General features: G+C 43.5%; 1 protein-coding gene across 2 annotated transcripts in view; it reads right to left on the bottom strand.

The window, feature by feature from the left end:
• Nucleotides 1-226: 226 nt before the first annotated feature.
• Nucleotides 227-22,642, bottom strand: part of rassf4a (Ras association domain family member 4a) — an 89,684-nt gene continuing 67,268 nt past the window's right edge. For both annotated transcript variants that reach the window (XM_071379747.1, XM_071379748.1), the window contains exons 4-11: nt 14,709-14,824; nt 14,555-14,637; nt 9,345-9,508; nt 8,751-8,852; nt 8,598-8,649; nt 7,760-7,881; nt 5,388-5,485; nt 227-612 (exon numbers count right to left, since the gene is read on the bottom strand). In XM_071379747.1, the coding sequence (XP_071235848.1) occupies nt 543-612; nt 5,388-5,485; nt 7,760-7,881; nt 8,598-8,649; nt 8,751-8,852; nt 9,345-9,508; nt 14,555-14,637; nt 14,709-14,824 (807 nt within the window). In that variant the 3' untranslated portion in view covers nt 227-542. The remainder of the gene's footprint in view (nt 613-5,387; nt 5,486-7,759; nt 7,882-8,597; nt 8,650-8,750; nt 8,853-9,344; nt 9,509-14,554; nt 14,638-14,708; nt 14,825-22,642) is intronic.

The following is a 22,642-nucleotide window of genomic DNA, read 5'->3' on the forward strand; positions in this document are numbered from 1 at the left end:
CACAAGTTTAGGTCTCCAACTCTGGTGCTGGAGATGTGTGTTAGACGTGCAGGGCTGGAAAAAAAGCCTGCACGCCCTGTAGCTCTCACATAATCTGTCACAGTGGCTAAATCAGAAATCGGCCTTGACAGAAATGTTGCCTTTCGAGGAATGCTCAGTTTTAGAAGACCTTGACCTTGAAGACACACAGAAATCAGTATTTGACCAAAAATGGTAAACAACAAGATCAACGGAAAGTATTCAATCATAGACAATACAGTAGCAGAAAAGTTACAAATTCTATGAATACAGTTAATTTGCAAAGTGACAAACATTGATGCAAGATATGGCAGTATTGCATTCTTATTGCTGTTTAAATTACATTCCCTACTGTAGAAGGCTTTCAACATGTCTGTAGTTGTCATTACTAGAAAAAGCTATACATGCTATGGTTCAACTGTAGTAGTACATGAAGAAAGGTCTCAGTGCTCAAACAATCCGCTTGACTTCCTCTCACTGTAACAGTGTAATGGTCCTGTGAACACGCACGCGCGCACACACACTCAGACTCGGTCAGTAGTGTCAGTGATGCCCTCCAGCTGCTGTCGAATCATGGACTTCAGTGCGCTGTACCTATGGACACACACACACAACACGGTATGGTGGTGAATGGTCGTGGCCTTATTAACTTTGACAAAAAACTGATTTCCTGTTTATATTCTCCTAAAGGCATCTACAAATAAAAGCTTATTGGTTGCGTACAGAGTTTAGCAGATTTTATAGCGGGTGCAGGGAAATGCATGTGTTACTAGCTCCTGTGTTACAGTTCAGTAAAAATGTCAAACAAGTACACAAATAATAATCAAAAACTAGAATCAAGAAATAACGAATGTCAGGACAAATCCAGTTGAAAACCCAACACTGTACCAGTTATCCAAAATGCAATCTATGCGAATATACACCAAAAAGACCTACTAAGATCGATATGTACAGCAGTATAAATATTACAGTGAGCTATGTCAAGAATCCAGTATATAAATACACGGTGTGTATAAACAGTGTGACAAAAATGCAATTATGTACAGTGGTAGATATTTTAGAATGAGCTATGTGAAGAATACAGTATATTAATAGGAATCCGGTATATAATCCAGTACATAAATAAGAATACAGTATATAAATATGGGACCCTGAGTGGCGCAGCGGTCAAAGGCACTGCATCTCAGTGCTCGAGGCGTCACTACAGACACCCTGGTTCAATTCCAGGCTGTATCACAAACGGCCGTGATTGGGAGTCCCATAGAGCGACAGACACAATTGGCCCAGCGTCATTCGGATTTGGCCGGTGTAGGCCGCCATTGTAAATAAGAATTTGTTCTTAACTGACTTGCCTAGTTAAATAAAGGTTCAATAAATGTTTATAATAATAATAATAAATATGTAGTGTGTATAAACAAACAAAAATGCAATTATGCACAGTAGTGAAATATATTAGAATAAAGTCTCATTCATGGGACAGCAGCGTTGGCTGTGTTTGTTTGTGTATGGGCGTGTGCGTGTGTGTCTACGGAGACTGCATGTGTATAAGGTGTCTGTGTGTTTTGTGTAAGTGAGTTTATCTTTGTCTCATACTACTTACTACTCTCACTAACTACAGGATGGCTGTTCAGCAGTCTGATGGCCTGACTCTCTCCCTCTCTCTCTCTTTGTCTCTCTCTACCGCACCTGCTGTCTGAACCTCTGAATGCTCGGCTATGAAAAGCCAGCTGACATTTACTCCTGAGGTGCTGACCTGTTGCACCCTCTACAACCACTCTGATTATTAGTTGACCATGTTGGTCATCTATGAATCTTTGAACATCTAAAAAAAAAAAAGCATTTCTTTATTTCACCTTTATTTAACCTGGTAGGCCAGTTGAGAACAAGTTCTCATTTACAACTGCGACCTGGCCAAGAAAAAGCAAAGCAGTACGACAAAAACAACAACACAGAGTTACACATGGGATAAACAAAAGTACAGTCAATAATACAGTAGAAATATCTGTGTACAGTGTGTGCAAATGAAGTAAGGAGGTAAGGCAATAAATAGTAATTACAATTTAGCAATTTACACTGGAGTGATATATGTGCAGATGAGGATGTGAAAGTAGAAATACTGGTGTGAAAAAGAGCAGAAAAACTAAAACAAATATGGGGATGAGGTAGGTAGTTGGTTGGATGGGCTATTTACAGATGGGCTGTGTACAGGTCCTGTGAACACGCACGCGTGCACACACACACTCAGACTCGGTCAGTAGTGTCAGTGATGCCCTCCAGCTCCAGCTGCAGTGATTGGTAAGCTGCTCTGACAGCTGATGCTTAAAGTTGGTGAGGGAGATATAATTCTCCAACTTCAGAGATTTTTGCAATTTGTTCCAGTCATTGGCAGCAGAGAACTGGAAGGAAAGGCAGCCAAAGAAGTGTTGGCTATGGGGATGACCAGTGAAATACACCTGCTGGAGCGCGTGCTACGGGTGGGTGTTGCTATGGTGACCAGTGAGCTGAGATAAGGCAGAGCTATACCTAGCAAAGACTTATAGATGACCTGGAGCCAATGGGTTTGGCAACGAATATGTAGCGAGGACCAGCCAACGAGAGCATACAGGTCGCAGTGGTGGGTAGTATATGGGGCTTTGGTGACAAAACAACTGGCACTGTGATAGACTGCATCCAATTTGCTGAGTAGAGTGTTGGAGGCTAATTTGTAAATGACATCGCTGAAGTCAAAGATTGGTAGGATAGTCAGTTTTACTAGGGTAAGTTTGGCAGCATGAGTGAAGGAGGCTGTGTTGCAAAATAGGAAGCCAATTCTTGATTTGACTTTGGATTGGAGATGCTTAATGTGAGTCTGGAAGGAGAGTTTACAGTCTAACCAGACACCTAGGTATTTGTAATTGTCCACATATTCTAAGTCATAACCGTCCAGAGTAGTGATGCTAGTCGGGCGGGCAGGTGCGGGCAGCGATCGGTTGAAGAGCATGCATTTTGTTTTACTAGCATTTAAGAGCAGTTGGAGGCCACGGAAGGAGTGTTGTATGATGTTGAAGCTTGTTTAGAGGTTTGTTATCACAGTGTCCAAAGAAGGGCCAGATGTATACAGAATTGTGTAGTCTGCGTAGAGGTGGATCAAAGAATCACCAGCAGCAAGAGCGACATCATTGATATATAGAGAGAAAAAAGTCGGCCTGAGAATTGAACCCTGTGGCACCCCCATAGAGACTGCCAGAGGTCCGGACAACAGGCCCTCCGATTTGACACACTGAACTCTGTCTGCAAAGTAGTTGGTGAACCAGGCGAGGCAGTCATTAGAGAAACCAAGGCTGTTGAGTCTGCCGATAAGAATACGGTGACTGACAGAGTCGAAAGCCTTGGCCAGGTCGATGAATACGGCTGCACAGTACTGTCTTTTATCGATGGCGGTTATGATATTGTTTAGGACATTGAGCATGGCTGAGGTGCACCCATGACCAGCTCGGAAACCAGATTGCATAGTAGAGAAGGTGCGGTGGGATTCGAAATGGTCGGTGATCTGTTTGTTCACTTGGCTTTCGAAGACTTTAGAAAGGCAGGGCAGGATGGATATAGGAATGTTTAGGTCTAGAGTGCCTCCCTCTTTGAAGAGGCCGCTTTCCAATCTTTAGGAATCTCAGACGATACGAAAGAGAGGTTGAACAGACTAGTAATAGGGGTTGCAACAATGGCAGCGGATAATTTTAGGAAGAGAGGGTCCAGATTGTCTTGCCCAGCAGATTTGTAGGGATCCAGATTTTGCAGCTCTTTCAGAACATCCAGACAACAGAGCTGTCTGGATTTGGGTGAAGGAGAAGCCGGGGGAGCTTGGGCCAGTTGCTGCGGGGGGTGCAGCGCTGTTGGCCGGGGTTGGGTTAGCCAGGTGGCAAGCATGGCCAGCCATAGAGAAATGCTTATTGAAATTCTTGATTATCGTGGATTTATCAGTGGTGACAGTGTTTCCTAGTCTCAGTGCAGTGGGCAGCTGGACTTTACAGTGTCCCAAAACTTTTTGGAATTAGTGCTGCAGGATGCAAATTCCTGTTTAAAAAAGCTAGCCTTTGCTTTCCTAACTGACTGTGTGTATTTGTTCCTGACTTTCCTGAAAAGTTGCATAACCCGGGGAATATCCGATGCTAGTGCAGTACGCCACAGGGTGTTTTTGTGCTGGTCAAGGGCAGTCAAGTCAGGAGTGAACCAAGGGCTATATCTGTTCTTAGTTCAATTTTTTTTGAAGGGGGCATGATGGTGAGAATTTATGATGGTGAGAGAAGCACTTTTAAAGAACAACCAGGCATCCTCTACTGACGAGATGAGGTCAGTATCCTTCCAGGATACCCGGGCCAGGTCGATTAGAAAGGCCTGCTCGCAGAAGTGTCTTGAAGAACAATCTAGCCTTAATGGCTATGTACTCTTATAATCTCCACCGGCACAGTCAGAAGAGGACTGGCCACCCCTCAGAGCCTGGTTCCTCTCTAGGTTTCTTCCTATGTTCCAACCTTTCAAGGGAGTTTTTCCCAGCTCGCTCTTTGGGGATTTAAGCTGGGTTTCTGTATAAGCACTTTTTGACATCTGCTGATGTAAAAAGGGCTTTATAAATAAACTGTATTGATTGGCTTTATAAATACATTTGATTGATTGAAGCTACAGACAGGATTACATAAGCATTTTAGTCATTTAGCAGATTCGCTTATCCAAAGCCACCTACAGCAGTGAGTGCAGATATTTTTCATACGGGTCTCCCTCGGGAAACGAACCCACAACCCTGCATTGCAAGTGCCATGCCTTACCAACTGAACCACAGAGATGGTGTGTGTGTGTGTGTGTGTGTGTGTGTGTGTGTGTGTGCGTGCGTGCGTGCGCGTGCTGTAGTTTAAATCCTCCTTAAGGTATCCTGTCAACACAGAGTAATGTTGTTCAGTAGGACATAACATTTTGTTGGTGGGTGAAAGTCATTCTATTCAGCACAATGTTTACAGAAATAACACACTAATAACACACTGAAAGACAAACCATAGACACACCATAGAAACAATATACAGCAGCGCAATAATGACAAGATGAACATTCAACTCTTACAAGACATCTTCCTGTCACCAAACTAACTGTATCAATGGCACAGTCCATTATCCAAGGCAAGTTCTGAATAATGCAGCTAGCCATTGCGTCACGTTCCGCAATGTTTACTTCCTTTGAATGAAAGTTACAACATAAATTGTGTTTTACAGTAGTTTTTGCACAGTTCAGAATTGTTTTGCGAGAGGAAATGTTGCTCAAGAACACTAAAAACACGTAAAACACGTAAAAACCACCCAAACCCCTTAAGTAAACTTGTGTGTTGTGAAGAGTGACATACTTACTTTCTGGTCAGTTTAGAAATCTCCCTCTCCTCTTCCTCTTTCAGTTTCTCTACAAAGCTATCCAGGACTGGCATCTCAAAATTAATGTACTGCGCCACCTGGGGAGAAACAGAAGTATTGTCATATAACACCTGCAATATTTTCTCATAACATGAAGTAGACCTATCATTTTATTACACGTGAGTAGAAGAAGCCAAAACGAGAGTAGAATGGTTGGACTCCTGCACACTATGTACTTGCAAATAAACATTTATCAAAGTACAAATGTTCTGTCAAGAATATGTGACTGAAATGTTTCACTTTAAAGTTTTACTGCAGTGGTCACACAGGGTGTTCCTTGGTAGTCTTAAACAAATCTAGTTTGAAACAAAAGTATACACCTCACACACATAGTTATGGGAAAAAAAAGGACGACACCTCTACCATGTCAGATATAGAGTTCAAATGTATTACATTTTGAGTTTGCATCCCAAAATTACACTTTATATGAACTCAGCAAAATAAGAAACATCCTTTTTTCAGGACCCCGGTCTTTCAAAGATAATTCATAAAAATCCAAATAACTTCACAGATTTTCATTGTAAAGGGTTGAAACACTGTTTCCCATGCTTGTTCAATGACCCATAAACAATTAATGAACATGCACCTGTGGAACGGTCGTTAAGACACTAACAGCTTACAGACGGTAGGCAATTAAGGTCACAGTTATGAAAACTTAGGACACTAAAGAGGCCTTTCTACTGACTCTGAAAAACACCAAAATAAATTGCAATGTCCGTACTGTGAGACACCTAAGACAGCGCTACTGGGAGACGGGACGGACAGCTGATCGTCCTCGCAGTGGCAGACCACATGTAACAACACCAACATCCGAACATCACACCTGCGGGACAGGTACAGGATGGCAACAACAACTGCCCGAGTTACACCAGGAATGCACAATCCCTCCATCAGTGCTCAGACTGTCCGCAATAGGCTGAGAGAGGCTGGACTGAGGGCTTGTAGGCCTGTTGTAAAAAAGTGCTCTCATCTGACGAGTCGCGGTTTTGTCTCACCAGGGGTGACGGTCGGATTCGCGTTTATCGTCGAAGGAATGAGCGTTACACCGAGGCCTGTACTCTGGAGCGCGATTTGGAGGTGGAGGGTCCGTCATGTTCTGGGGCGGTGTGTCATAGCATCATCGGACTGAGCTTGTTGTCATTGCAGGCAATCTCAACACTGTGCGTTACAGGGAAGACATCCTCCTCCCTCATATGGTACCCTTCCTGCAGGCTCATCCTGACATGACCCTCAAGCATGACAATACCACCAGCCATACTGCTCGTTCTGTGAGTGATTTCCTGCAAGACAGGAATGTCAGTGTTCTGCCATGGCCAGTGAAAAGCCCAGATCTCAATCTCATTGAGCACATCTGGGACCTGTTGGATCAGAGGGTGAGGGCTAAGGCTATTCCCCCCAGAAATGTCAGGGAACTTGCAGGTGCCTTGGTGGAAGAGTGGGGTAACATTTCACAGCAAGAACTGTGAGATGTTAAAAATCGTGTGCAGTCCATGAGGAGGAGATGCACTGCAGTACTTAATGCAGCTGGTGGCCACACCAGATACTGACTGTTACTTTTGATTTTGACCTCCCTTTGTTCAGGGACACATTATTCCATTTCTGTTAGTCACATGACTTTGGAACTTGTTCAGTTTGTTTCAGTTTTTGAATCTTGTTATGTTCATACAAATATTTACACATGTTAAGTTTGCTGAAAATAAATGCTGTTGACAGTGAGAGGACGTTTCTTTTTTTGCTGAGTTTACATCACAGAAGACTGAAATATAACAAAACCGCTTGACATAGAAACACCGGAGTTTCTGAAATAATAACAACAGAGTTTCTGGTTTTTGAAATAATGTTGATTAATTATAAAATTATGAAAAATAATGAGGCCACTAGTGCATTTGACTGCAGGAAAGAGCTACTACATGTGTATTTGCAAGTCCACACAGTGCACCAGAGTCCCATTAAGCTGAAGATAAATACAATGCAGCCACATAACTATGATGACCCAGCTGTATAGGAAAAACAACAACAGCAGTATTTACCTTTGAGCCTAACATTACGCTGAACAGAAGGATATACTCACGGTCAACAATACTGTAGCAGCTGCAATAACAGTCTGCAATTAAATAGCTACTGCCCCAATTGTTAATACAGTCCTAACAGGGAAGTCTATCGTCAGCATTCCATTAGATCAAATACTACTGATTATGTCACTGGGATATTGCTATGGGTCTGTATTTGGAGGGCCACCACAACATGGAGGTCCAACCTCTTAGAATACACATACAGTGTGAAAGAGAGAGAGAAAGAGAGTGCAGGCTTACGTCATGTGTGACCTCCTCCCCTAGATCCGTCTCCATAATAAAGATCTTGGAGATCTTCTCACAGGGTCCATGAAGCACACGGTACACCAGAGGATACTCACTGTCCTTCAATGGGGTTCTCTCTGCAACACACACACACACACACACACACACACACACACACACACACACACACACACACACACACACACACACACACACACACACACACACACACACACACACACACACACACACACACACACACACACACACACACACACACACACACACACACACACACACACACACACACACACACACACAGTCTTGTACAGCTAACCTTGTGGGGACATACAATTCAGTCCCATTCAAAATCCTATTTTCCCTAACCCCTAACCCTAAACCTAACCCTAATCCTAACCCGTACTCTTACCCTAACCCTAACCTTAACCCTAACCTTAACCCTAACCCTAACCCAAAAACCTAAACTTTATCCTAACCCTAAACCTAACCCTAGCTCCTAACCCTAACCCTACAACTAACCCTAGCTCCTAACCTTAATATTTAACTTAATTCTAACCCTAACACTAATTCTAACCTTAACCCTAAACCCCCTAGAAATAGCATTTGACCTTGTGGGGACTAACAAAATGTCCCCAGTTGGTCAATTTTTACTTTGTTTACTATTCTTGTAGGGACTTCTGGTCCCCACAAGAACAGTTAAACACGTCCACACACACCCACACCCACACCCACACCCACACCCACACACACACACACACATAAATATACTATTCCATACATACCCACGCATAAACGCACACACGGCACAAAAGAACGAGATGTGGTCACTTACCACCAGACTCATGGACCATGTAGAGAACAAACTCATCTGCTTTATTCTCCACCTGGAGACACAGACAAATCAGAAACATGACAATCACATCTGAGAAACTAGTGTGTGTGTGTATTGTGTGAGTGTGTGCTAAAATGTGTGTGTAGAACTCACTCTGAACTTTTGTAGCAGCAGGTTGAGGACCTGTAGTGTTGTCATGGAGCTGTTGACTCGGACGTTAGTGACCGACCCGAACGCTGGAGTAAATACTGATGTCTGGAGAGAACACATGCACGAGTGCACCCACACACACACATAAACACACACATAGCAAATATATACAGTGAAAAGGGCAGTGGGCCCAAAACTGATCTTTGAGGGACAATATAATTGACATTTACATTTCAGTAATTTAGCAGACTCTGTTATCCAGAGAGAATTATGTGCAGTTAGTGCATTCATCTAAAGGCAACTAGGTGAGACCTCCACGTATCACAAGTCATAGTCAGTTAAAAAACGCAGAAATAAAGCAGATATCAGAAAAATCAAGAAACTTTTTGTAGAGGTAGGGTTTTCCAGATATTTTCTGAAAAAGGGCATGTAAAAACTTTGGAGTCACCAGTAAGCACAGCTACGTGTGTGTGTGTGTGTGTGTGTGTGTGTGTGTGTGTGTGTGTGTGTGTGTGTGTGTGTGTGTGTGTGTGTGTGTGTGTGTGTGTGTGTGTGTGTGTGTGTGTGTGTGTGTGTGTGTAGATATGCATGTGTTACCTTGTGGTTATAGAAGTGTCCATTGATGGAGAATCTGTGTGAGCGTAAGTGCTGCAGGTCAGAGTGTGCGTGTGTCTTTGACCTTCTGGTGACCCCCATGAAGGAGGCATCACTCCTGGTCCGCAGCAGCTGGGGGACCTCCTCGTCGTCCTCCTCTAGACTACCTGAGGGAGAGAACAAAGGATTAGAACTTCCTCTTCTTTCTGCTCCTCCTCCTTACCCTCATCATCCTCCTCACCCTCATACTCCAACTCAAAAGTCATGTTCATACAGTGTCTGCACAGGCCGTAATACTTTTAGTGTATTTATAGATATGTAGAGGACCGTCGGAAAGTATTCAGATCCCTTGACTTTTTCCACATTTTGTTACGTTACAGCCTTATTCTAAAATTGATTAAATAAATGTTTTTCCACAACAATCTACACACAATACCCCATCATGACAAAGCAAAACAGGTTTAGAAATGTTTGCAAATTTATAAAAAAAAAACAGAAATACCGTATTTACATAAGTATTCAGACCCTTTGCTATGAGACTCAAAATTGAGCTTGTTGTTTACCTATACAGTATAAGGTCCCACAGTTGACAGCACATGTCAGAGCAAAACCCAAGCCATGAGGTTGAAGGAATTATCCGTAGAGCTCTGGGACAGACCTGGGCAAGGGTAACAAAACATTTCTGCAGGTCCCCAAGAACACAGTGGCCACCATCATTCTTAAATGACATATCAGACATATCAGTGTGGATGACGGATCACCACCTCAAGCTGAACCTCGGCAAGACGGAGCTGCTCTTCCTCCCGGGGAAGGACTGCCCGTTCCATGATCTCGCCATCACGGTTGACAACTCCATTGTGTCCTCCTCCCAGAGCGCTAAGAACCTTGGCGTGATCCTGGACAACACCCTGTCGTTCTCAACTAACATCAAGGCGGTGGCCCGTTCCTGTAGGTTCATGCTCTACAACATCCGCAGAGTACGACCCTGCCTCACACAGGAAGCGGCGCAGGTCCTAATCCAGGCACTTGTCATCTTGTCACTTGTCATCCGTCTGGATTACTGCAACTCGCTGTTGGCTGGGCTCCCTGCCTGTGCCATTAAACCCCTACAACTCATCCAGAACGCCGCAGCCCGTCTGGTGTTCAACCTTCCCAAGTTCTCTCACGTCACCCCGCTCCTCCGCTCTCTCCACTGGCTTCCAGTTGAAGCTCGCATCCGCTACAAGACCATGGTGCTTGCCTACGGAGCTGTGAGGGGAACGGCACCTCAGTACCTCCAGGCTCTGATCAGGCCCTACACCCAAACAAGGGCACTGCGTTCATCCACCTCTGGCCTGCTCGCCTCCCTACCACTGAGGAAGTACAGTTCCCGCTCAGCCCAGTCAAAACTGTTCGCTGCTCTGGCCCCCCAATGGTGGAACAAACTCCCTCACGACGCCAGGACAGCGGAGTCAATCACCACCTTCCGGAGACACCTGAAACCCCACCTCTTTAAGGAATACCTAGGATAGGATAAAGTAATCGTTCTCACCCCCCCCCCCCCCCCCTTAAAAGATTTAGATGCACTATTGTAAAGTGGCTGTTCCACTGGATGTCATAAGGTGAATGCACCAATTTGTAGGTCGCTCTGGATAAGAGCGTCTGCTAAATGACTTAAATGTAAATGTAAATGTTAAATGGAAGACGTTTGGAACCACCACGACTCTTCCTAGAGCTGGCCACCTGGCCAAACTGAGCAATTGGGGGAGAAGGGCCTTGGTCAGGGAGGTGACCAAGAATCCAATGGTCACTCTGACAGAGCTCTAGAGTTCCTCTGTGGAGATGGGAGAAACTTCCAGAAGGACAACCATCTCTGCAGCACTCCACCAATCAGGCCTTTATGGTAGAGTGGCCAGACGGAAGCCACTCCTCAGTAAAAGGCACATACCAGCACGCTTGGAGTTTGCAAAAAGCCACCTAAAGACTCTCAGACCATGAGAAACAAGATTCTCTGGTCTGATGAAAACAAGATTCAACTCTTTTGCCTGAATGCCAAACGTCACGTCTGAAAAAAACCTGGCACCATCCCTACGGTGAAGCATGGTGGTGGCGGCATCATGCTGTTGGGGATGTTTTTCAGCGGCAGGGACTGGGAGACTAGTCAGGATCGAGGGAAAGATGAACGGAGCAAAGTACAGAGAGATCCTTGATGAAAAGCTGCTCCAGAGCTCTCATGACCTCAGACTGGGGTGAAGGTTCACCTTCCAACAGGACAACGACCCTAAGCACACAACCAAAACAATGCAGGAGTGGCTTCGGGACAAGTTTCTGCATGTCCTTGAGTGGCCCAGCCAGAGCCGGGACTTGAACACAATCAAACATCTCTGGAGAGACCGGAAAATAGCTGTGCAGCAACGCTCCCCATCCAACCTGACAAAGCTTGAGAGGATCTGCAGAGAAGAATGGGAGAAACTCCCCAAATCAGGTGTTCCAAGCTTGTAGCCTCATACCCAAGAAGACTCAAGGCTGTAATCGTTGCTACAGGTGCTTCAACAAAGTACTGAGTAAAGGGTCTGAATACTTATGTAAATGTTATATATTCTATTCTAAAAAACAGTTTTTGATGTTTCATTATAGGGTATTGTGTGTAGATTGGTATGGAAAAAAATTATTGAATCAATTTCAGAAAAAGGCTGTAACGTGGAAAATGTCAAATGTGGAAAAAGTCAAGGAGTCTGAATACAATCCAAAGCTCAAATATTTATAGTGGAAAAAATATGATACATGTACGTATTTATGTATTTAGAACAGTTTCCTAATCAATGCTATTTTTTTCAAGTGGGTATCCCCTCCTAGCTGGAAGTGCACATGGCAGCATATTACACACGTGTAATCCCTGCTCAGGTGTCTCTGTGTTTGTCTGCACATGTGCTGCAGGAGGTGGGTATACTGAAGATTTAATTATAGAGTAATACAACAGGTGACAGGATTGATAGAGCAGGATTAAACGTGTGTGTGTGTGCGTGTGTTTGTGTGTGTGTGTGTGTGTGTTGACTGTCTGGATGTCGGCCCACCACCTCAAGCTTAACCTCGACCAGATGGAGTTGCTCTTCCTCCCGGGAAGGCCTGCCCACTCAAAGACCTCTCCATCACGGTTGGTAACTCCACAGTGTCCCCCTCCCAAAGTGCAAAGAACCTTGGCGTGAACCTGGACAAAACCCTGGCATGACCCTGGACAAAACCCTGTCGTTCTCTGTAAACATCAAAGCAGTGACTCCCTCCTGCAGGTTAATGCCCAGAGTACGACCCTACCTCACATAATAAGCGGCGTAGGTCCTAATCCAGGCACTTGTCATCTTCCGTCTGGAATGCTGCAGCTCACTGTTGGCTGGGCTCCCTGCTTGTGCCATCAAACCCCTGCAACTTATCCAGAACGCTGCAGCCCAGCTGGTTTTCAACCTTCCAAGGTTTTCCCATGTCACACGCTCCTCCGCACCTTCCAATGGCTTCCAGTCAAAGCGCGCATCCCCTACAAGACCATGGTGCTTGCCTATGGTGCGGCAAGAGGAGCTGTCCCTCCCTACCATCACGCTATGCTCAAAACCTACACCCCAACCCGATCACTCTGTTCTGCAACCTCTGGTCTCTTGGCCCTCCCACCCCAGCGGGGGGTCAGCTCCCGCTCAGCCCAGTCCAAGCTCTTTTCTGTCCGGGCACCCCAATGGTGGAACCAGCTTCCCCCTGAAGCTAGGACAGCAGAGTCCCTGCCCATCTTCTGAAAACAACTGAAACCCCACCTCTTCAAAGAGTATCTTAAATAATCCCACAGCAACCCCCTCACACCCCCACCCACCCCACAAAAAAAGACTCACTGTTGACTTATTGTATTTGTTGTTGCTCTGACTGCTGATAACTACTTACTGAGGACAAACGTACTTATGACTGTGATATGTGGTTGTCTGACTTAGCTACACTACGTGACCAAAAGCATGTGGACACCTGCTAGTCGAACATCTCATTACAAAATCATGGGCATTAATATGGAGTTGGTCCTCCTTTGCTGCTATAACAGCCTCCACTCTTCTGGGAAGGCTTTCCACTAGATGGTGGAACATTGCTGCGGGGATTTGCTTCCATTCAGCCACAAGAGCATCAGCAAGGTCGTGCACTGATGTTGGGCAATTAGGCCTGGCTCGCAGTCAGTGTTCCAATTCATCCCAAAGGTGTTCGATGGGGTTGAGGTCAGGGCTCTGTGCAGGCCAGTCAAGTTCTTCCACACCGATCTCGACAAACCATTTTTGTATGGACCTCACTTTGTGCACGGGGGCATTGTCATGCTGAAACAGGAAATGGCCTTCTCCAAACTGTTGCCACAAAGTTGGAAGCACAGAAGCGTCTAGAATGTAATTGTATGCTGTAGCATTAAGATTTCCCTTCACTGGAACTAAGGGGCCTAGCCCGAACCATGAAAAACAGCCCCAGACCATTATTCCTCCTCCACCAAACTTTACAGTTGGCATTATGCATTTGGGAAAGTAGCATTCTCCTGGCATTCGCCAAACCCAGATTCGTTCGTCGGACTGCCAGTGATGAGTGATTCATCACTCCAGAGAATGTGTTTCTACTGCTCCAGAGTCCAATGGCGGCGAGCTTTACACCACTCCAGCCGACTCTTGACATTGCGCTTGGTGATCTTAGGCTTGTGTGCAGCTGCTCGGCCATGGAAACCCCTTTCATGAAGCTCCCGACGAACAGTTCTTGTGCTGACATAGCTTATGGAGGCAGTTTGGAACTCGGTAGTAAGTGTTGAAAGCAAGAACAGATGATTTTTATGCACTACGTGCTTCAGCACTCGGCAGTCCTGCTCTGCGAGCTTGTGTGGCCTATCACTTAGTGGCTGAGCCGTTGTTTCTCCTTCACAATAACAGCACTTACAGTTGAATGGGGCAGCTCTAGCAGGGAAGAAATGTGACGAACTGACTTGTTGGAAAGGTGGCATCCTATGACGGTGCCACGTTGAAAGTCACTGAGCTCCTCAGTAAGGCCATTCTACTGCCAATGTTTGTCTATGGAGATTGCATAGCTTGGTGCTCGATTTTATACACCTGTCAGCAATGGGTGTGGCTGAAATAGCCGTATATCTTAAGATGAATGAACTAACTGTAAGTCGCTCTGAATAAGAGCGTCTGCTAAATGACTAACATGTAAATGTCTGTCTGTGTGTGTGTACTTACTGGTCAAGGCAGGGTCAGTAGTTCTGTCGAGTATGTTGTTGTTAGATTCTGTCTGCTTTGGAAGAACCTGGGATCTCTCATTCCTACAAACACAAATTATTGACATAACTGATTGGCACTCACATAGGCTTAGTGCATTTGTGTGTGTGTGTACCTGTTGACGCCTCCGTAGTGGAGTCTCTCGTTGTCGTCGTGCATCTGCAGTCTGATTGGTCGCCGCAGACCCCAGTAGATATTCAACAACCCCTCGACGACCAGCGCTTGCTCCTCCTACACACACACACACACACACACACACACACACACACACACACACACACACACACACACACACACACACACACACACACACACACACACACACACACAGTGTGTCTGTATAAAACGAGCTGCCTCATGCTCTGCTCATACTCTCACTCAATCACACACGGTCGTGTGGCCAGTCACACACTTGCTCTTCGGACCAGCTACAGGTCTGTCAGTCTCAGAGTGGATTTTTACTGTCAGTGCAGCAAGCAGAGATTGTAATGCACTTCATCACAGGTGAGCTCATCTCCAATATCGTTGCTCAAATCTTCAGCTTGGTCTAAAATTTGAGGATATGGTACATTTACCACTGGTCAAATGTTATTTTGTTTGGACAGAAAATCTAGCTTGGTTTAAAGTATAATTGCTTTATCTGGCTTTAAGTATTATTCTTTTTTTTCTTTTTTATAATTTATATGTGCACAAAATATTTTTTGGGATTCCCTTTACACCATATTGACACAGTAGTATAAAAGGTGGGATGTCACTATAGAAAATTCCATAGATCCTACTATACATGTGGGTTTTCCAACATACGTAGATGTTGGAATATAGAACTGTAATGGTAATAGTAAGGAAAAAGACACACGTGAGTCCTCGCGACTCATTGATACTATCATTCCTCTAATTTAGTAATTGTCTTACAAACACAACACACAGATCTCTAACCCTCCTGTCTCTCCTCTCTCTCCTCTGTAATATGAAGCATAGATGGCTGCTTCTGCCCCTACCTCACCTCCCCACCATCACTGAGACCTTGGAGGTCCCGGCCCACCAAGCACAGTCATTCTCTCAGTCTCCATCCCAGTGCTCCCTGGAGGGGTCTGTAACCAGTATCCAGGCCCTGGCCAGACCAGTGGCGCACCCTAGCTGTGGCCCCGTAAGGCTCCAGAGGATGGCTGTTCTCCAAGTCCCAGATGAAAACACTCTGTCTCAGCTTCGATGCCCCGCACCATCAGGACTAGAACCACCAGCCCCATCACCCCCACAGGCCAAGCCCTAGAGCAGCTATCAGGCATGCAGGCTGGGGAGGGAGAGGGAATGTGCGGGTAGAAACCCCATGGACTGGCTGTATGGACAAACACACACACAAACAAAGACTAGGGGCTCTATTCAATCAGGTCCGCTTTAGCCGACATTGCTTGCTCCCTTGCTTTGGTGGTGTTGGAGGTGGAACTGCGTTAAGAGCTGTCAAATCTACAAGTGACTCCTGGCATTATACCTAAAGCGGACATTGCTATTGGCTGCACTGAGTCACAATAAGAGAATTCACATGCGAGATGAGATGTAATCTAAACCTCGATTAGGCTGATCTACTGTATATATCAACGAATTGGCGAGGGCACTAAAACAGTCTGCAGCACTGAAGTCAAATGTATATTGTTTGCTGATGATCTGGTGCTTCTGTCCTCAACCAAGGAGGGCCTACAGCATCACCTAGATCTTCTGCAGAGATTCTGTCAGACCAGGGCCCCGACAGTAAATCTCAGTAAAACAAAGATAATCGGGAAAAAAGGTAGTTGCCAGGACCATAAAACAAATTTAATCTCGACACTGTTGCCCCAGAGCACACTATACTTACCTCGGCCTAAACATCAGCACCATAGGTAACTTTCACAAAGCTGTGAACGATCTGAGAGACAACGCAAGAAGGGCCTTCTACGCCAACAAAAGGGAACATAAAATTCGACATCCCAAATAGGATCTGGCTAAAAATACTTGAATCAGTTATAGAACCCATTGCCATTTATGGTTCTGAGGTCTGGGGTCCGCTCACCAACCAAGAATTCACATAATGGGACAAACACCAAATTGAGATTAAATCTGCAAAAACATCCTTTGTGTACAACGTAAAACGCCAGAAGAATTAGGCCGATACCAGAAAAGAGCCGTTAAATTCTACAACCACCTAAACTCCACATCCCAGGACGTACTGGGATGTGGAGGCGCACTGGAGACCTGGTGCGTAGAACCGGCACAACTTGTACCGGAACGATGACAGACTTTGCACGGCGAGTGCGGGGAGCTGGCACAGAACGCAAGGTGACAGCACGCTGGCACTCAAGGAATTACACAGGACTTTTAACAAATTGGAAACAGCATATCTCAAGGCCGCGTTCATTGCATTCATTAACAAAGTAAATTTAACCTCTAACGAGTAACAAACCCGGATCCGGGATCCCCCCCATCAAAAAAGCTGACTAGCATAGCCTAGCCTAAAGCCACAGGGATATCATATAATAAAATGTTCATGAAATCACAAGTCCAAGACACCAAATGAAAGATACACATCTTGTGAATCCAGCCATCATTTCTGATTTTTAAAATGTTTTACAGGGAAGACACAATATGTATTTCTAACCACCATAGCAAAAGACACAACTTTTTTTTCTCCACCATTTTTTTCCTGCATAGGTAGCTATCACAAATTCGACCAAATAAAGATATAAATAGTCACTAACCAAGAAACAACTTCATCAGATGACAGTCTGATAACATATTTATTGTATAGCATATGTTTTGTTAGAAAAATTTGCATATTTCAGGTATAAATCACAGTTCTACATTGCAGCTGCAATCTGAAATAGCGCCGAAGCAGCCAGAATAATTACAGAGACCAACGTCAAATACCTAAATACTCATCATAAAACATTTCTGAAAAATATATGGTGTACAGCAAATGAAAGACAAACATCTTGTGAATCCAGCCAATATTTCCTATTTTTTAAGTGTTTTACAGCGAAAACACAATATAGCATTATATTAGCTTACCACAATAGCCAGAAACACAAGCCATTTACCAGCAGCAAAGGTTAGCGATCGTAACAAACCAGCAAAAGATATATAATTTTTGACTAACCTTCATATACTTCATCAGATGACAGTCCTGTAACATCATATTACACAATGCATATAGGGTTTGTTCGAAAATGTGCATATGTAGCGGCACAAATCGTGGTTATACAATGTGATTAGTAGCCAAACTTCAAGCAATCTGTCCGGTGCCATCTTGGAGAGGCACCTAATCTAATCAATAACTAATCATAAACTTGACTAAAAAATACAGGTTGGAAAGCAAATGAAAGATACATTAGTTCTTAATGCAACCGCTGTGTTAGATTTTTAAAATTAACGTTACTACGACATACAGCGTGCGTTAAAGCGAGACCGCACCGAAATTAATGGCGGAATAGTAGTTTTACATTTTTCAACAGAACAACGAATTAACATCATAAATAGTCCTTACTTTTTGATGAGCTTCCATCAGAATCTTGGGCAAGTTGTCCTTTGTCCATAATAATCGTAGCTCGGCTGTAGAATGTTGTCTTCAACCGTGTAATTAGCAGCCAACATTAGCTATGTGGCCCAAACATACCCAACTCTTCAAAACACAGGACAAAGAAAATTCCGAAAATCGCAATATACTCATATAAACTGATATAACTCGGTTTAAAATAACTACGTTATGATGTTTCTAACACCTATATCGAATAAAATCAGAGCCGGATATATCTAACGCCGATAACGTGAGCTTCTCAGAATGCCATCCTGAGGTCTGTCTTGCGTCATGGCGAACGATGAAAAGGGTGCACCCCTCGTGCCAAGCCTATTTATACTGCCTCAGATCTACCTAGCAACCCCATTCCAATTCTCAACGCTTGCTGACATCTAGGGGAAATCGCATGCAGTGCTTGTCGACCAATAGAATAATTGCAAATTATTTAACTGACCCAGGAACAGAGTTCCCAATTTCAGATTTCTCACTTCCTGACAGGAAGATTGCTCCAACTCGAGTTCTGTTTTACTCACAGATATAATTCAAACGGTTTTAGAAACTAGAGAATGTTTTCTATCCAATAGTAATAATAATATGCATATTGTACGAGCAAGAATTGAGTACGAGGCAGTTTAATTTGGGAACGAATTTTTTACAAAGTCGAAATGGCCCCCCCTATTGACAAGAAGTTTTAAGGAAAATTCTCCCGAAATTCCACTAACACATCTCTTGCCTCACTCGCGGGAAAAATACACTGGATCGTTGTTATTTTCCATTCTGAGACTGATACAAAGCCCTCCTTCGCCCCCTTTGGCAAATCAAACCACACCTCCATTCTGGGCCTCCCCGCCTACAGGTAGAAGTTAAAATAGGAAGCACCCGTATTAATCTATGCTACAGGACTTTTTTGATCACATGGACTGGATTATGTTACGGGCCGCCTTTGGGAATAACATAGACAAATATACTGACTCTGTCTCTGGGTTCATCAGGAAGAGCATAGAGGATGTTGTTCCTACTGTGATGATTAAAACATATCCAAACCAAAAACCGTGGATTGATGACAGCATTCACGCATAAAATTGAAAGTGCGAACCACTGCATTTAACCACTGTAAAGTGACTGAAAACATGGACGAGTATAAACAATGAAGCAAAAAGACAGTACAGGGACAAAGGGGAGTCGCAATTCAACTACTCCGACACAAAACACGTGGCAGGGAATTCAGACAATCATGGATTATAAAGGGGAAACCAGCCATGTCACAGACACTGACGCCTCACACCCAGACAAGCTAAACACCTTTTTCGCCGCTTTGAGGAAAACAACACAAAGCCGCCGACGTATGCCAGCGCTGCTTTGTTAGGAGCTAGTAAAATAAGCATTTTGCTGCACTGCTATAACACCTCCTAAACTGTGTACGCAACCAATAAACTTCGATTTGATTTAATGACATTGCTTGTATTTGTATTTTCTCACTTTATGTTAGCATATTTTTTTGTATTAAATATCATTTTTACAGTAGACAATAGACATGAACTTCACATTTCATGTTTGCATATTTAATGCATCAAGATCTATATTTAATATATTTTAGGAATACTAAAGATTCCAAACTGAGAGCAAGATAAATCTAAATGTGATACAAGTGCTTGATTTGGGCCGGAACTCACCGATACTGAGTACCGGCACCTTAAATTATCTACTGTTATCTCCCAAAACTAGTACCGACACCCATTTCAGTCCACTTCAAGCACTCTCTGAAACAAATTTTACTTCTGAGATTCTGTTCTCTGTGCCGCTGATAAATAGTGCTGAGCGATTAGTGCTTTTTGAGGCCTGTTCGCTGTCAGTTTGATTGAACAAAATTATGACCGTTATCAACTTCAGTAAAAAAACAACAACATTAAATTCACTTTGCATTATGTGGGTTGAATGCTGTAACACAGAATAACACAATAAAGTCCCATGATTGTAGTACCTGTCGTGGCTGAATCAGAATTAGTTAGGTAACATAGATAGATAAGATGTTATTTTCATCATATGCTTGTGAGATACTTGTCATTAGAATGGTTCCCTTTGGACTATAGGGTTGTCAGTTGCATTTTCCCTTAAGGTTAGGGCTTAGTCACTTGGGGCCCAGAGAGGGGAGAGGTCAGGCTTGTCTTCATATGTCAATGTAGCTGTTAAACCATGTGGTGCTATGTAGAATATTAGAAGGCGAGGAGGACAGAATGGAACATTGTCTTCTTATGGGAATGTGTCTGTAACTATTCCTAAACCATCTGAAGGGATGGCATTATTAATGGGGAACTAGTTAGTTATCTCATACAATGTCTGTACGCCAGTCACTCCCTACTTTTCTCATTGGGGGAAGGAGTATGGCAGTGTCTGGAACCATTGTATGTCCCCTCTGAGGTTGCCCTTATCTTGACCTAGTATATGACCTAAGAGGCTCACTGTCTTTTCTGAGCTTGTCCAGGAGGGGGTGTATTTGAGATGGGTGTATCTAGAATTGACAATTGATATATGCCATTGGATGAGGTAATGTTGTGGTACCAAGCACGAGATTCAAATCTCGCTTTAGGAGACCAAACTGAACGATAATTTATAGCTAATGCTATCTAGCTATGGGATACTCCTCTTTCAAGTAAAAGGTTCTTTGTGAACTGTTACTAAGATCTGTTATTCGTCATGTAAGTTAGGAGGGGGTGTATCTTGGCTATAAAGGATACTAAGAATTGTTTTGTAGGGACTCTCAGAGAATTCATTTATAGACACTGAATTGATCTGAGAGTCAAAAAGGGCTATGGTGAAGCTCATATATATATTAATGATGGAATGTATAATATATGCCCATTATACTCCTTATCACTTATTAACCATCATTTATTCACATTTCTTTACTTCAATAAAATATGTGAGTTGTTGTATATTTAATTAGTTTTATTTGATGACTATTATTTCATTCCAAGTCATCATCTCATCTCTATAGAACTGCTGCCTATGCTGTCTGACAAAATCACTATTTCAAAGTAAATAATGCATACTTTTATGAACACTAAATACCAACTATCAATGACTTAGATTGTGTATTTTCAGGTAGAGATACCTCGGGAAGCAACCGCTGCTTTCTATATCACCTCACGATGGCACATTCTTCTCTGTTCCATAGCAGTAATAAAAGAAACACATACAGGTAAAGTAGATGCGCAATGGATTATGCTCATTGTAGTTAATTACCACGTTTTATGAGCTAAACTATGTAGAATATTAGCCTGTTAGAAACTACAACTCCATATAACATCGCACAGTTCAGGCTGGACCCCATTTATCTCTAGAGAAACTGTGCAATGTGCGCATTGAACTCACATTAGAAAAAATAACAAAATGGAATTCAAATAATTGAACCGAAGTTGGTGAAATAGTTGTTTTGTCACGATCGTCTTTCGGTGAAAGAGTGGACCAAGGCGCAGCGTGATATAGATACATCTTCTCTTTTTAATGAAGAAGAAACAAACACTAATACAAACTAAACAAAAAACAACAAACGACCGTGAAGCTATAAACGAAAGTGCAGACACAAGCTACTAACGTCAAACATAGACAATTACCCACAACCTGCCTAATGCCTATGGCTGCCTTAAATATGGCTCCCAATCAGAGACAACGATAGACAGCTGTCTCTGATTGAGAACCAATCCAGGCAACCATAGATTTACACTGAACACAACCCCATGAACTCTACAAAACCCCCTATACAATACAAACACCCTAGATAGACAAAAACACACAAACATCCCCCATGTCACACCCTGACCTAACTAAAATAATAAAGAAAACAAAGATAACTAAGGCCAGGGCGTGACATGTTTAAAAAATGAAAAATTACAGAAATTTTGGATAAATGTCTAAGCACTACTGATAAGTCATCCTGACAGACAGTGCAGCCAGTGAATCCGAGTAGCTCTCTCTCCCCCTCTGGTGGTGGTCTATGGAAACTGCAATAAAGTATGGGACGACAATCGGATAAGAGGCCATCTGTAATTTCGATTAAGATATTAATGAGCGAGCTAGCCTTTTCTCAATAGGGGGGCGCCATTTCGACTTTGTAAAAAATCATTCCCAAATTAAACTGCCTCGTACTCAATTCTTGCTCGTACAATATGCATATTATTATTACCATTGGATAGAAAACACTCTCTAGTTTCTAAAACCGTTTGAATTATATCTGTGAGTAAAACAGAACTCATTTTGCAGAAAACTTCCTGTCAGGAAGTGAGAAATCTGAAATCGAGGGCTCTGTTCCAGGGTCAGTTTATAAATTTGCATGTAATCTATGGGTCTACATGCACTGCATACGCCTTCCCATAGATGTCAGTAGGCAGTGAGAATTGGAATGGGGTGTCTAGCTAGATCTGAGGCCGAACAAGAGCTCTTGGAACCGGGGGTGCAGTCTTTTCACCGTTCGTCATGGCGCGAGACAGACCTCAGAATAGCGTTCT

The sequence above is a fragment of the Salvelinus alpinus genome, chromosome 32, assembly GCF_045679555.1.
Source record: "Salvelinus alpinus chromosome 32, SLU_Salpinus.1, whole genome shotgun sequence".
Lineage (NCBI taxonomy): Eukaryota > Metazoa > Chordata > Actinopteri > Salmoniformes > Salmonidae > Salvelinus > Salvelinus alpinus.